The 15,098-nt window shown below is 36.3% G+C and overlaps 1 protein-coding gene across 14 annotated transcripts in view; it reads right to left on the reverse strand.

The window, feature by feature from the left end:
- SLIT2 (slit guidance ligand 2) overlaps nt 1–15,098 on the reverse strand; it is a 254,614-nt gene that overhangs the window by 47,404 nt on the left and 192,112 nt on the right. For all 14 annotated transcript variants that reach the window (XM_039699037.1, XM_039699028.1, XM_039699025.1 and 11 more), the window contains 5 exons: nt 11,707–11,781; nt 7,721–7,864; nt 6,204–6,347; nt 4,850–5,016; nt 3,945–4,077 (listed from right to left, as the gene is read on the reverse strand). In XM_039699037.1, the coding sequence (XP_039554971.1) occupies nt 3,945–4,077; nt 4,850–5,016; nt 6,204–6,347; nt 7,721–7,864; nt 11,707–11,781 (663 nt within the window). The remainder of the gene's footprint in view (nt 1–3,944; nt 4,078–4,849; nt 5,017–6,203; nt 6,348–7,720; nt 7,865–11,706; nt 11,782–15,098) is intronic.

Below are 15,098 nucleotides of genomic sequence, written 5' to 3' on the forward strand. Positions count from 1 at the left end.
TAGTGGTAAGAAGAGTAAAGGTCTTTGCTTCTCAGCTGGGGAAAATGACTTTGCTGATGGTGGTATTACTTATGTTTCCTGGAACCCAAGTGGAAACTACACCCTCATTATCCCTATACTAAGAAGACATTTTTGCCATCCAAATACTTGTAACATGCCTGAGCTAAGAGCAGTCTTTAACAGAGACATTTTTAGTTTTATTTTGAGCTTAATATCTTTACGTATGCCGTAGCATCTTTGGAAACTTCAGTCTTGACTAAATGGATAAGCTGAAACACAGTTAAACGGCACAAAAACCTATCTTCATTTAATCAAAAGGCAGTCTTTCTTTCTTCCTCTTATTTCCTTTGGACTATGACTTTCTAGGGCTGCTTGCCAAATCCAAAATGTGTCTTGACAAACTTTTTACTTACATTACAGTAACGGTGGTGAATAGAGCATGGGCTTATGTAATTATTTTTAAAAACCCCAACTTTTAAAATTTCTGAAGAAGTAAATTTCTGAGGACATTCTTTTATCAACAGATATATTAGGTTATATTACTAAGCTTCATTAGAACTGAAATACTACAAGTATCCACTTGCCTGACAAAAATTCCTTCTTGTTCAAATGAAGCAACAATTGAGATATTTTATAAAACACATGAGGAGTATGTCTTAGAAGAGCCATGCATGATAATAAGCAAGAAGAATCAATCAGTGTGCAACTGTTAACAGGAACCACCTCCATTATTCTTTTGAAAAATATGCTGAATTGCATGCTTAGACACTAAAGCATATAAAATTGGAAACAAATGAATTTTCAGTCACAGGGGTCCATTTGCAATTCCAAAAGTATCTCTCTTTAGCTGCTTTGCTTTACGTTGCATTGATGACCTTATATTGCCAAACTGTATTTATACCAGATTGTGTTCAAGAAAGTCATCTTCACTTTGATGGAAAAAAAAAACAAACAACCAAACTCAAAACGTAATGAAATACAGGTTTATATACCTGTGTGCTAATTTGAGGTCTTAATAATTTCAATTTATCAATGGCTAAATACTTTTAGATGCTACTAAGCACCAGACTAATGTGGGCATCTCAGAATCTTCTATATAATACCAAACTGTAAAACAGTAGAATTTTTTAGTTACTTATGAAACATAGTTATAATGTTTTCTGGAAAAGCACTACATTAACCAGCCATTACGAAACATTATTAAATACCTGCCATATGTAACACAAACCGACATTTTTCTTCCTGTAAACCATTTCTATTTCTTTCAATATTGTGACCTATTTGATCAAGAATCAAAACAAACTAGTATCTCAATTTTTAGGTTCATATTTTCCCTTTCATAGCATAAAAGTTTGCTCTTATGGTCTTATGAGCAGCTTAATCAGTTAATATCTTCAAACAATACCTAAGGTAGCAAGCTCTTTTTTTATGTCTATGTTACTGTCCACCTGCATCTGCAAAGAGTATCTTTCATAAAATGCAATCTTAACAATTTTTCTCATAGAAAAAAATGTTTCAATAGGTTGATAAAATAGTCCAGATTTTATAAAACTGCCTACGTGAAAAAGAAGACATTCTATTAAAACCGGTATTTTTTTGATAGTTTTGTGATACTATTTACGATAGTATCACAAAACTATCATAATACGTGCATCGTAGAATATCCTGAGTTGGAAGGATGACAGAATCATTACAAGGGACCTCTGGAGATCATCCAGTCCCAACCCCCTGACAAGGCAGGGCTACCTACATAGGAACACAGGTCACATAGGAACACATCCAGGTGGATTTTGAATGTCTGCGTAGAAGACTCCACAACTTTCCTGGGCACCCTTTTCCAGTGCTCTGACATCCTCAATGTTAAGTTCTTCCTCATGTTGAGGTGCAGCTTTGTGTGGCTTAGTTTATGGCCATTAGTCTTTGTCTTGTTGCTGGGCACCATGCTGTTGACACCAGCCTTTGAGGTATTTCTATGTATTGATGGGATCCCATCTCAGTGTTCTCCAGGCTAATCAGACCCACTTCCCACAGTCCCTCCTCACCTGAGGAGAGATTCTCAGCCCCTGATCACCTTTTTTGCCTCCACTGGACCCTCTCCAGTAACTCCTTGTCTTTCTTGAACTGTGGAGACCAGAACTGGGCAAAATACTCTGGAAGTGGCCTCACAAGTGTTGAACAGTGAAGGAGGATCACTTCCTTTGACCTGCTGGTTACACTCTTCCCTAATGCACCTCAGGACAGAGTCCAATTCGTGGCCCTGCTCAGGACAGCCCCTAGAGTGACACCAGGTGCCTGAGAGCATTGTCCAAGTATTTATTGGATTCTGGTAGGCTTGGTGCTGTGACCACTTCACTGGGGAGCCTGCTCCAGTGTATGACCACCCTCTGAAGAAGAACCTTTCTTTGCCATAATTTTACTTCACACTGAAGTGAAAGTGACTGTTTTTTAGTAACCAGGGTGAAACCCCTTGCCCTCCTCAAAAACTGTGACATTTGCTAGCTTCCAGTTGACTGGGACCTCTCTAGATTACCAAGAACAGACAGAAATCATTGAGAGAGACCTTGGAACAGCATCAGCCATTTCTTTGAGTATTTTTGGATGAATTTCATCAGGCCCCATAGACTTCAAGAAAGCCAGAAGAAGCAGCAAATCCTGTGGAAGTTTGGGGATGGCTGGGTGTTAATCATTCTCACAGTCACGGTCCTCCAGCTCAGGGCATTGAAACCCTCAGAGCTGATAATTGGTACTGAAGATCTAAGTGAAGAAAGCATTAAACATCTCTGCTTTGTCTATGTCCCTGTTTGTGAGGTCATATTAATTGAAAAATGGACCAGTGTTATTTCTTGGTTGCCTTTTGCTATTAGAGATATTTTAAAAAGCTTTTTCTATCATCCCCAGCAGCACTGGCCAGCTTCAGCTCTCATTGGGCCAATTTTCTTCCTACAGTGATGAGCAGCACCTCTGTATTCCTCCCATGTAACCCAGTGGATGTACACTTTTTATTTTTGCCTTAGCTCCAGAAGATCCTTGCTTAGCTGACCTGGCCTTCTGCCTCACCTGCTTGGCTTCTGACATTTTCTAATTGCTTGCTCTTTAGCTCCTAACAGGTGGTACTTAAAAAGTGACCAGCACTGATGTACCTCAGTACCTTCCAAAGCATTTCCCTTGGACATCTTACTAGCTCCCTGAGCAGCCTGAATTCTGCTCTCCTCATATTCAGAGTTAAAGTTTTACTGGCACTTTTCCTCTTGCTGACAGAGATTTTATGACCACTGTGGCCAAGACAGGCACCAGATGCCACTTTTACTCACAAGACTCTCTTATTAGACAGGCAACAAATACAGGAGAGCAGCTTTCCTAGTTCACTCCCTTAGTACCATAAAGCCATTGTCCAGGTTTTTTAAATCCTCAACACAGATGAAGGCCATTGATTTAGAGAATTAAGGTGCTTGATTTAGAGGTAAAAAATATGGATTTAGAGGTATAAAAAACATGTTCGTTATGAAAACACATTCATATTATTTTGTTTTTGCTTTTTCATGTAATTTAACTTCATTCCTTTCTAACCAATGATCAGTAATTAATCAGATTCACTGTTGCCCTTAATTTAACCCATTGTAACATGATATCCACACAGTTATACAATGGTTCAGCGCTGGGGATATAAAATCTGAGAGTGATTACGATTTTATACACATATATTTTTAAAGCTTTTCAGCAACAGATAGTTCTTAAGAGTGGTTTGGGACTTACAAAGCATTGCTAATTCAACCTTAACCTCTGTTTTCTCAAGATAATGTGAAAGACTTTCTAAGCAGTGGATTAACAAATTTCAACTCATCTACTAAATTCAATTCTTCATTTTCTTTTCCCCTCATTCTTGGCACTGACAATAAAAATCTGACATTAATTTTCATAAAAGTGAAAAAAAGCAGGCCACTTACAGTTCAGTCACATCTTTTGGGATGCCTTTAGGCAAAGCTTTTAGACCTTTGTTGCTGCAGCGAACTACTGTGTCCAGACAAGTACATTCTGCAGGGCAGCGGGCCAGGGGAGAACAGCTATTGTCATCATTTCCTGGTTAATAAAAACAAACAGATGCTAGCATTGCTAATAAATGTCTCTTCAGTATTAGCAATAATAGCCCATCAGGATTTTCTTCAAGCCAACATGATATTTCAGCATTACAATTATCTCAAGGTAAGCAAAAAAAATTACATTATCGATGTAAATCATCATTCCAAGAATTTATATTTCAGGTGATGCTTCACTTAGTACAATGCTGTTTTACTAGGTAAGAATGCTATTCTATGAAAAAATCATTAAAGAAAGAATAAATCCTGAAATGAAAGATAATAAACTTAAAAAAGTATTAAAAACAGTATCTTTAAGAAAAAAGATACAGCCTTGAAAATTGACAAACCAGTAATGCAGTAAATGGAAGTATGTGTGAGAGGTGCAAGATAGCAGCATTTCTTTTAATTAAGAGTTAATGAAGCCACAAGCTATAACATGTCATGTTATTTGATCAAGTAATCTGAAAGTGTGCTTGTTTCAAGCACTGGTGTTTGAAAATATTCTCATCTGTACAATGACAATTGATCAATTTTTTTATACTATTTCTAAATTATTAATTACAGTACTGAAGATAGGCAAGAAAAACTTTTGAAGCCATATATACAACAGCCCATGCTTGGCGATCATCCAAAATTAGGTGGAAAATTTTTAAACTAACATAGAAACTGAGCAAGAAGGCCTTTAAAGTGCAATACTTTGGGATCTATGGGATTCATGCAGCTATCTATATGAAAGTTGAAATTATAAAAGGTTCAAAAATTAATTTCCTTACCATCATCACATGTAAAATCCTGAATTGCCACATCCTGGATTGGAATCTCTTTGAGGAAGTAGGGTTTTTGGCAGCGAGGGTTCCCCGTCACAATGCGTTTCTTCCTTAGCCAGTCTCCAAGCCATGCAAGGTGGCAGTTGCAGTTGAAGGGATTGGCCAAGAGGTTTCTGAAAATCACAGGAAAGTTTATCTGAGATGACACCATCCTTTCTTCCTAAGGATTCTACTTCTATTTTCAAAAAAACTTACCTTAAACACTGTTCTTCAAAGAATACTGTGTGTAAACCATAGGTGGAAGGTATAATATAGGCTCTGTGTGGTAAATCTTGATACAACTTGTTTAGAAATAATTTAAAACTGTCCAAGACCTGACTTAATGTCAAGCCACTCTATATCAATAATGCAGTAATTCCATATAGAGATGGAGGCTGATTACTTTACATTATTAGCTGTAACCTGACAACAGGCATTCCATTAATTTATCATCTCAAGATTTCCATCTTTTATTTGCTCCAGAGAATAAATTTCTGTTCTGAAGTGACAGCTAAGCTGATTACATGCCAGTTACAAAAATGAATTTACTTCTAAAAGCCTCACTACTTTTGGCATCTCCTTATTTCAGCACAAACATATCGACAATTCCATTATTTATAAACATGTCATCCTTAATACGCAAAATTAGCAACTGGGTGCGAAGTGTCACTTGTCTTGTAAAAGGGGGATTAAGTATTTTCCTGAATGATGCTACCTACAACCAGCACTTCTTCATGAAACTGGTGGCACCTTTGCTTACTCTTTTAAATTCCCTTAAATTACATGACATTTAAATTAAAATTAAAATTTTTAATTAAAATTACATTTTAAAAAAGGATGTTTCTTTTTATTGAAAATGAGACTGGAGCTTCCTTATAAAACACATATGAATTAAGATTCTCAACAGGCCAAGGCAATTTAAGCTAGTAATTGGGTGGCATGGGGCAGGAAGACAGACAAGATGGTAATCTAGCCAGCTGTGATTGTGTTCTGCCTACCCAAAATGTGGATTTCTACCCTGGTTTAGATAAGTGGGCTTCCACGAGGGGTGTGAGCAGGATATTTTTCCTGCATTCTTAGACACTTCTGGAAACCAGTCTAGTGCTGGATCAAAGAGCATCATGAAAACATACTCTTCATGTGCCCAAGATGGTCCAGAAAACAGAATTTCTCAAAACAGAATTTCTCAAGGCAGTTTTGAAATGCTTTTATCACTGAACTTTACTAAGTGCTGTGAAATCACACATCAAAGTTCTAAGGGAAATGCCCCCAAAGGTCAGAGATGTGGATGTGGTTACTGTGAAAGACGAGCGTGACTTACAGCGTAGAGAGCGAATGCAGCGTGTCGAAGGAGCCGGGTGCCACGGTGGTGATCTGGTTGTCATACAGTGAGAGCAGGCGGACAGAGCTCAGCCCTGTGAAGCTGTCATTTCCCACACAGCTCACCCTGTTGCTCCTCAGCATCCTGAGAAAGAAGGATCAGCATTTTTCAGCTTAGCCTGAGCAGGGACCAGGGCAGAATGGGTAAGGTTGGAAAGGACCACTTGGAGATCATCTGGTGCAACCCTGCTCAAGCAGGGTTCCCTAGAGCTTTTCCCTAGAGAGTTATTCAGGATTGTGTCCAGATGGCTTCTGAGTACCTCCAGATGAGACCACACAACAACCTCTTTGCGTAACCTGCTCCACTTTTCCCCTAAGTGTTCAGGTATTTTCTTTTTCTTTCAATACCAGCAGCAGTAATGATGAATTTTTAATTTAAAATAAACGAAACTAATTGAAATTCCCCAAATAAAAAAAACGCAGCAACCCTCTCTTCATGTTTTGAAGGATGACAACTCCAGAACTGCTATTTATATAGAGTAGAGGCTTGTACCAGCTTATCTCCTCTTGAGGTCCCTTTCACTTCATTTTTCTTAGGACAAATTCTAGAAACCACTTCTACTGCATTCAAAAGCATTTCATTCAAATGAAATCAGCATTCCTCCTCAGCATGACTCTAAGACAGTACAAATTTCAGAATCCTAAGGTATTCTAAAATCTCTCAAATTTCTATAAAAGTTAAGAGCTTTGAAGTCTGTTGTTCTCCTCTCTGTCCACCAAAAGATGGTAATTTCACCCCTTGCTCTTGTCTAGGACAAGCTGCTTTAAACAAATTTAGCAGCTTTAACTGCAAGGTTAGAAATTGTAGATGTGATTTATTTAAAATACCTAATGTCTCTGGACAGCTGAAATCCCAAAGACTATTTAATCTTGGCTCTGGTCTGCAGATCAGAAGGACAGGCTCTCTGAAGCAGGCCAAGATGCTGTAAATTGTATAAACATTTTTTTTTGAGTGGAAAAAACTAAACTACTTCATGGAAAGAATGAAATGAGTTCAAGCTATAGTGCTTTTAATCTTGCCTTCACTGTTAAAATGACAAAAAAATTACTTAGGAGAGAATAATTTCCCACATTTCAATACACAACAGAACAATTTCTTCCTCCAGCAAAATTCCCAGTAATGGCTGAGCTGAAATGAATCAGATTCCCTTACGTAAAATGTGTAATTCCCATGCAAAATTCTGTTACTTTGATGATCATTGCCATTTCCACTTCTGAAGTTGGTTGTTTACCCATTCTTAACTGCTTCATTGCTTTAGAGGACCCAGTATACCCATAGTTAATAACTAATAAATTAGTATAATGTGTAGCTTCTAATAAAATAGGAATAAAAACCAAAATATGCTTGAATAATCCATAGCTAATTCTCCAAAATATTTTTTTTGGACAGATACAATATTATTCTCAAAAATACCTGTGAGAAAAGAGGAATAAATACACACAAATAAATATACTTACAGTGTTTTGAGACTTTCTAGTCCTTTGAACATTTTGTGTTGAACACTTTCCAAGCGATTACTTGTGAGCAATAGTTCATTCACACCAGAGGCTCCATCAAATGCTCCTTCTTCTATATCTGTAATCTTGTTATTGCTCAGGTTTCTATTAACACAAACAGACAAGAACTGAGGGGATTTTCTTTTATAAGTGTCCTAAATTAACTGTTAAATGCTGCAGTCTGAATAAATTCCAAGAAAGACTTAGAATCTTAGTTTTCCACTAAGCTTGGAAAAGACCTCCAAAATCATCAAATGCAATCTTGATGCAATAGCCAAGTTGTCGTGTAAAAGACCAAAATATAAATACATCATTCAACTCCAAACCAGTAAAAAAAAATTTCAATGCCCTTCTAATTAAGGAAGCAAAGATTTTTAAAGTGATCTATGGAAGATGGTTTTAAATAATGGCAATTACCCAAACTATGCTGCTGCCACATAAGAACATATTTTCCTAATTTTGAATCTTATCAGTAATTATATTTTTTCAAGCCTCCAGCTTTTGTAGCATTTTTAGATGAATTAATAAGAAAATTACACTGTATAAGTACAGCACAACTAACCTCTGATTTATTTTATCTTGATAGACAAATATAAGAAAACAGTATAAACAGCAACATATGTAAAGGAAATGTGTGAATATAAACAGCACATGAAATTTAATAATTTATGACATTAGTTAGAGAGGAGGGTTTATAAGCAAGATAATTGCATGTATCTGCAATTTGCCTGCAAAGTGGATCAAAATGTAGGGAAAATGACCTAAAATATTGCCAAAATACTCAGTGTTTACAATTTTAGCTGAAATATGGAAATTACATCCCAAATGTGTAGTGTCTGTACCATATATACATAAAAGCAAACATATGCAACAGCACACATTTTCTCAAATATTTTTCATATTAGTGCCCTTTTGTTTTGTTTGTTTCATATAATTATTTACACATTACAGAAGTACATAGCTACACGTTAAACAGTGTTATAATACACTACTGATTTTTAAATAGGTCTTTAAAATTCTTTGAGACAAAGTGAATGGAAGTAAAGCTAAAGACTATTTGATGGAATTAATGCCGTTGGGAATAAAATCAAACATTATTTGATGCAATTTCTAGCATGGTGTTTAAATAATTCAAAACAAGAAAGACTATATTTGTTAGGAAAAAAAAAAACAGGAAGTTGTGGCTTAATCTTCAGTGCTGACTACTCTCTCTAGCCTAGCTGAAATGTAACCTACACCTTGCCTGTGATGAAGTATACAATCATGACATCAGTTAGGTGAGATAGGACCTTTAATATCATCAAGTCCAAGCATCTAATCCAGTACTGCAAAGTCCATTACAAAAATGTATCCTTAAGTCTTTTAAATTTCTCCAGGGATGGCAACACCACCACTTCCCTGGGTGACTTGTTCCACTGCTTAACAGCCATGGAGAAAACAAACTAAACCTCCTCTGCTGCAATTTGATCATTTCCTCTCATCTTGTCACTTGTCACCTGGGAAAAAAGGACAGCCCCCACCTCACTGCAACCTCCTTTCAGGACACACGTATCAAACACAACTGATACTGAGCCCTAGCGAACAGCATTTGTGATTGCCTGCCAACTGGATTTTACTTCATTCACCACCCTCTGGGCCCAGCCATCCAGCCATTCTTTTACCCTATGAAGTATATGTCTGTCCAAGCCATGAACAGCCAGTCAGACCAGGAGAATGCTGTGGGAAATGGTGTCAAAGGCTTAACTAAAGTCTAAGTAGACAACATTGACAATAACCGCTTTCATTTAGTTTCACAGTGGAGCTGTTCAGTCTGCAAGGTGATGTGGAAGACTGGAAGCAAGAAACTCATTATTTTAAATCTCAGATGGCTTGTCCATGTCAAGCCCTCAGTTTCCTAAAACCATTTTTATTCTTTCTGTGAAATGAATACTACTTCACCCTCTTCACATAGATATATTAAAGATTAATGTTGCATAGCTAATCAATGTTGCAGTGCATACACATGGTTTATTACTGATGAAGCATCAAATCAGTGAAACATTTAGGCCTCAATTTTTCAATGTCCTCTGTGCAGAAAGATCTTTGCACCTATTTTGAACCTCCAGAAGAAATATGAGCTTCACAGAAATATAGAATTCACTCATACTGGTGTCTCTGCAACATCAGTACTTCAATTCCTTCCAGAGATGTTTAAGCAGTCACTATTTTATTCTCTCAATTGAAGAATGTTGTAACAACTGATAACTGAATTAAGAAGTTATGGAGCAGTGTTATTAAAATAGTTAACTCTTCATTGATACATTTTTCATTTTTTCCCTTTTCAATTAACCAGATTTTAAAGCCTTTGGGAGTTCCAACAGACAGTTACACCAAGACTGATTAATATTCATACTTTTTTTTCCCCTTTTGTCTTGAACATCTCAATTTAAAAGAAATATTGTTAAATATGAAGATCTGATATATATATATAAATGTATGTGTATGCATGTGGATGTATGACACATCAAGCAGTTTATTTATTTTGTAGAATCCTGCAATCACAGAATGTCCTGGGTTGGAAAAGACTGTAAATATTATCTAGTTCCAATCCCTCTGCTGGAGGCAGGGACAACTTTCACTATATATTGATGAGGACATTAAATACAGATCCTTAAGGGACACCATTTGTCATTGATGTCTTTGGGACTTTGGGACTCTGAGCCACTGATGAGCGACTTCTGGATGCTGCTGTTCAAATAATTTCTTATCCATCTAAGTCCACCCATCAAACCCATCTCTCCCCAGTTTAGAGAGAAGGATGCTGGGGGGGGCCCATGTCAAAGGCTTTACAGATGTCCTGATAAATGACATCTACAGCCCTTCTGATGCTTCATACTGATACTTGATATTTCCAAGGTACACTGTAGCCGTAAAAAGTTCTAATTTGAGATTCTTGATGATTGAAGAAAACAGGGTATCTACTGTATAGCACCAGAACACTGTTGTGCCAGACATTGCTAAGTCTTTTTTCTAAGTATTGCAGCCCAATTCAAAGTGGCAAGGTGTACTCAAGTAGAGAGGTCAAAGGCAAGTTCATTTTACATTGTTGGGGTTTTTAAAATATTTTACTCAAAAAAATCAGTAATAGATATTTAAGTAATTGTGATCACACCAGCAAGGATCTGGTTAAGGCTAAAAATAGTTGAAGCAATACTATTGCTCCCTTAAGATTTTGTTCACTAATACTGATCTGTTACAAATGGTAGTCACTAGGTGACTACTAATCTGCTCTTACTTGCATTTTTCTTCATTACTATTTATGTTTGGTTTAATCCTGAAATGATTGAGGACAGATTCACAAAGTCTAACTAAATTACCTACCTTCAAATGTGTCTTTTACATAAGCTAAAGAAAAGCTTCTCATAGTCTTTATTTTTAGCAAAAATTGCAATTGGTAAGATTATAAACTACTCTTAGAATATTAACTGTTCACATGGACTTACATGGACGACCTATCAAACCACTTTTTCTCATTTAAATTTTGATATTCCCCTCACCTAATGACCATTTAATGAAGCACAGAATCAATGGCACGTCCTTAATGTGCTGAAAGAGGCAAAATTGTCTGGTTGGAGGGTAATACAGGAAGTTACAAAAGATTACTGGAATCTTTTCTAAGCAGCTTATACTGGGAGCTCCCTGCTGCGGCTGCATAAGAGACCAGCTGGCTGGATGCTGCTGTGAAGGTGCTGGAGCTATACACCATGGGAAGGGGCTGCTGGCAGTGCCAAGCCCCATACAGGAGAGCTGCCAACTCTGACCTACCTCAGGGATTAATTTAAAACCATTCTTGATTTTTGATTAGAATAAAGTGAATCTTTTGTAGGTTAGAACTAAGAAAGGTGGAGAGTCACAGCAAGGAGCTAATACACTATCTGAATAGACACGGTCATTGAATTTGCACTTACATTTTACGCAGCTGAGGAAGTTTCTTGAATATTCCAGTAGCTTCCAGGACTGAAAATTCGTTGTTATTTAGTCTCCTAAAAAAAAAAAAAATTACACCAATTTCAGAAAAAAAATATTCAGGGAATGATACAGAATGTTCCACATTAAGCAAGCTTCTCAGTCTGGCTTCCCTGAACATCTGACATTTAACTGCTAGCTGCAGAACAATTCCTTATATAGTGACATTTCTAATTTTGATAATTCCTGTGAATGAACATTCTCATTCCTGTGAATGAACACTCTCATTAGTTAAACTATGGCTTGCATAAGACATTTTCAAAACCTGATCACAAAATTTTACACAGCTAAAGCTGAAAAGGAATATAAGATGGTGTTTTTAATTTTTCAAACAAAAATGTAACTAAGGGAGGATTCCATGGCAACTTATAAATAAAAGTCTTTAGAAGGACATATAAACCACTGAAGATTAGTCTTCTGTTCTTTAAAGGATATCACGTGGAGTCTGCCAGACATCTGGAGGTACTCACAGAACACTATTTACAAGAAAGAAAGAATTACTCTTCTTTTGAATAGGGAATGAAACCCACCGCATAGGTCTTCTCATGAATTTAAAAACACTTCCCTCACCATGATTTATCTTCATACCACTACAGCTGGCACACATACATTTCTTAAGGCAGTATTAAATGCTTACTTGTAACCCTGTAAGAAGGTATGCAACGAGTGACAAATACTAGCTGGGCATTTCTCTTTCCTGCACAAGTATCAAGGCTTACAGTACAGTATACCTTTAACAGCAGCTAGGTTAGGGGACCATCTACATTTCAAAAAATACCTGCATTGACCCAGTACTCCCTATTTCCTCTCTTGGAATGAAAACGGAAATTATGAGTCTTAGATCCTTTATATGCTCTAATGGAGCCATATTATTAAGAAAGGGAATCTGTCCAGAATTTCTTTAGAAATCTTAAATAGGAAGTAGAAGATACGACTGATAAGATCACTGTGAAATGAAATTCAGCACAATTCTAAACCCAGAATGCTTTTCAGAATTGCCTCATTGCAAGACAAGTTTAAAAAAAACCCTAGAAAATTAAAGAAAGCTGTTTGTTCATCCTTCCCTCCTGTTTATTCCCATTGATAGCCAGAAGGGAAATTAAGGTTGTAAATCTGAAGGTATGGTTGTACAAAAGTTTCAACATAGAACCAAACTGAAAGAAGATGGAAGTTTTTCAGATATACACAAAACATTTGTATATCACAAGTATAGTATACTATACTACAAGGAACATGAAGTTCAGAAGATACTATCACCTCTAAAAATCAGACTTAACGTGATTTTTAGAGGGACCATATAAAATACTCTTGCACATTGTAAATTAATAAAGTTATTTCTTCATTCTAAACAGACTTTTGTTTACCCTATCTATCAACAAAAGAACCACTGACCATTCTATGAATGCTGACATCTTCAAATACTTTTCAAGTGCTACACCATCTAGAATGACTTGATAATGAAAACATTAACTGATTTTAATAATACTTACTTGCTCTACTGCAAACATTTCTAACCCCACCGAAAAATGCAAATAATTTGATCATTTACCCTTTGCAACAATTTTTACCTATTAGAAGTAATTTACTTTGTCTCTCCCTGAAGTTTCTTTCATGCAAATGCCTTCAACCCTTCCAGTCTTCTTTTCTATCATTCTTGTTTTCCTTTAATTTTTTCCAAGCAATTATATTCATATTGCAAAATGAAGTCTTGAACACAGAATTCCAGCTGATCCTTTACTATTGCTATGCACAGTACAATAATTATTTCCTATAATTTACATTCTACATTCCTATACATTTATCCTGAAATGGAATTTGTATTAGTGCACAACAGCACTCCTTCATCTTTAATATGTATGATAACCGCATCCTTTTTTCTTGACCTATTTGCTGTTTATGCCTCAATCTTGTATTTCTGGTTCTAAATAGCTCTATCTAATTTCATATGTAGAATTTAAATTTTATTTTAATTGTATTTATTTTATTTAAATTAGTCCACACACAATGGAATCAATATTATTACAGATAACAGGAGAGTTTACAGATATGAATGGATCTCCATTCTGTACCTTAATATTATTTTTTGAGCCCAGTGTTCTTCGCTGGTAAAGACATCAACTATAGTTATTATCCATCAATCACTAGATCAAGAAAATTATCTTAAAAATACTTCTACCTGGTTTATTCAAATAAAGTACTGAAAAACCATTCTCGAAATCAAAAGTAAACAGAAGCATTTGATCATAATGTCTACACGTTCTGTTTGTCTGGGTTATTTGATGCTTTTTCCTGTTTTAGTAACACAATGACTAAGATATTGCATGTTTTTGAACAAGAAGCCTATATATCACAGTGATATTCATACTTTGTAAAACTAACTTGTTAGGTGGTCATCTATCGTAAAATCATTATAAAAATTCAACATATAAGACTGAAATTATTTTTTATTTAGCATTTCTCCTGGGGACTTTGAGCGATTTCTGAAATGCTTCCTGCATTTTCCTACATTTCAGAAAGCTACCTGAAAAATATTTTATTTTTGGGGTGCAATTACAGACTTGTACTTTATATCAAATACTTTACTGTCAGATTAGACAGATCATTCAATGTTTCTCTGGAAGACAGTGAGCAAGTGACAAAATGGGAAGTTAGAACAGCAGTTCGTTGGTTTAGTTGTATTTTTTTTAACTTTTACAATTAAGTATCTGTCTTGAACTATATTAATATCTTCAAGAGTTTTTTAAAAAAATACATCTACTTGGAGGAAACAGGGTTTTTTCCCTGTGGTATTTTTACTGTTGCAATTTACACAATAGACACTTTTTTTTAAAAGAGACTGACAGGATATACTGAGTTGGAAGAGACCCATAAGGATCACTGGGTCCAGTTTCTGGCCCTGTCACTGTCACCACAGAGAAGAGATCAGTGCCTGCCCTCCTCTTTCCCCCATGAGGAAGTTGTAACTGCAATGAGATCTCCCCTCAGTCTCCCCTTCTCCAGGCTGGGAAAGCCAAGGACCTCAGCTGCTCCTAATGTGGCTTCCCCTAAGGCCCTTCATCATCTTTGTTGCCCTCCTTTGGACAACTTTTTTCCTTACTTTTGACTTCATTTCCAAGCTGAGATTCAACTCCAAGCATCACCCTGTAGAAATTAGTCCAGCTCTCCTTAACACCTAAAGAAGCATCAATGTAATTTGACTCTTGACAACTGTGCAAACTGGAAATCAAAGAATGGTCCTAGAACTAGACTGGGAAGTCCCAAGATAAACAACAAAGAGAGTGCATCAAAGACCAGGAATAACAACAGGAAACAAGAGGATGAGCTGCAACTTTTG

Source organism: Passer montanus, unplaced genomic scaffold (genome assembly GCF_014805655.1).
Source record: "Passer montanus isolate IOZ18808 unplaced genomic scaffold, ASM1480565v1 scaffold13, whole genome shotgun sequence".
In the NCBI taxonomy this organism is placed as follows: domain Eukaryota; kingdom Metazoa; phylum Chordata; class Aves; order Passeriformes; family Passeridae; genus Passer; species Passer montanus.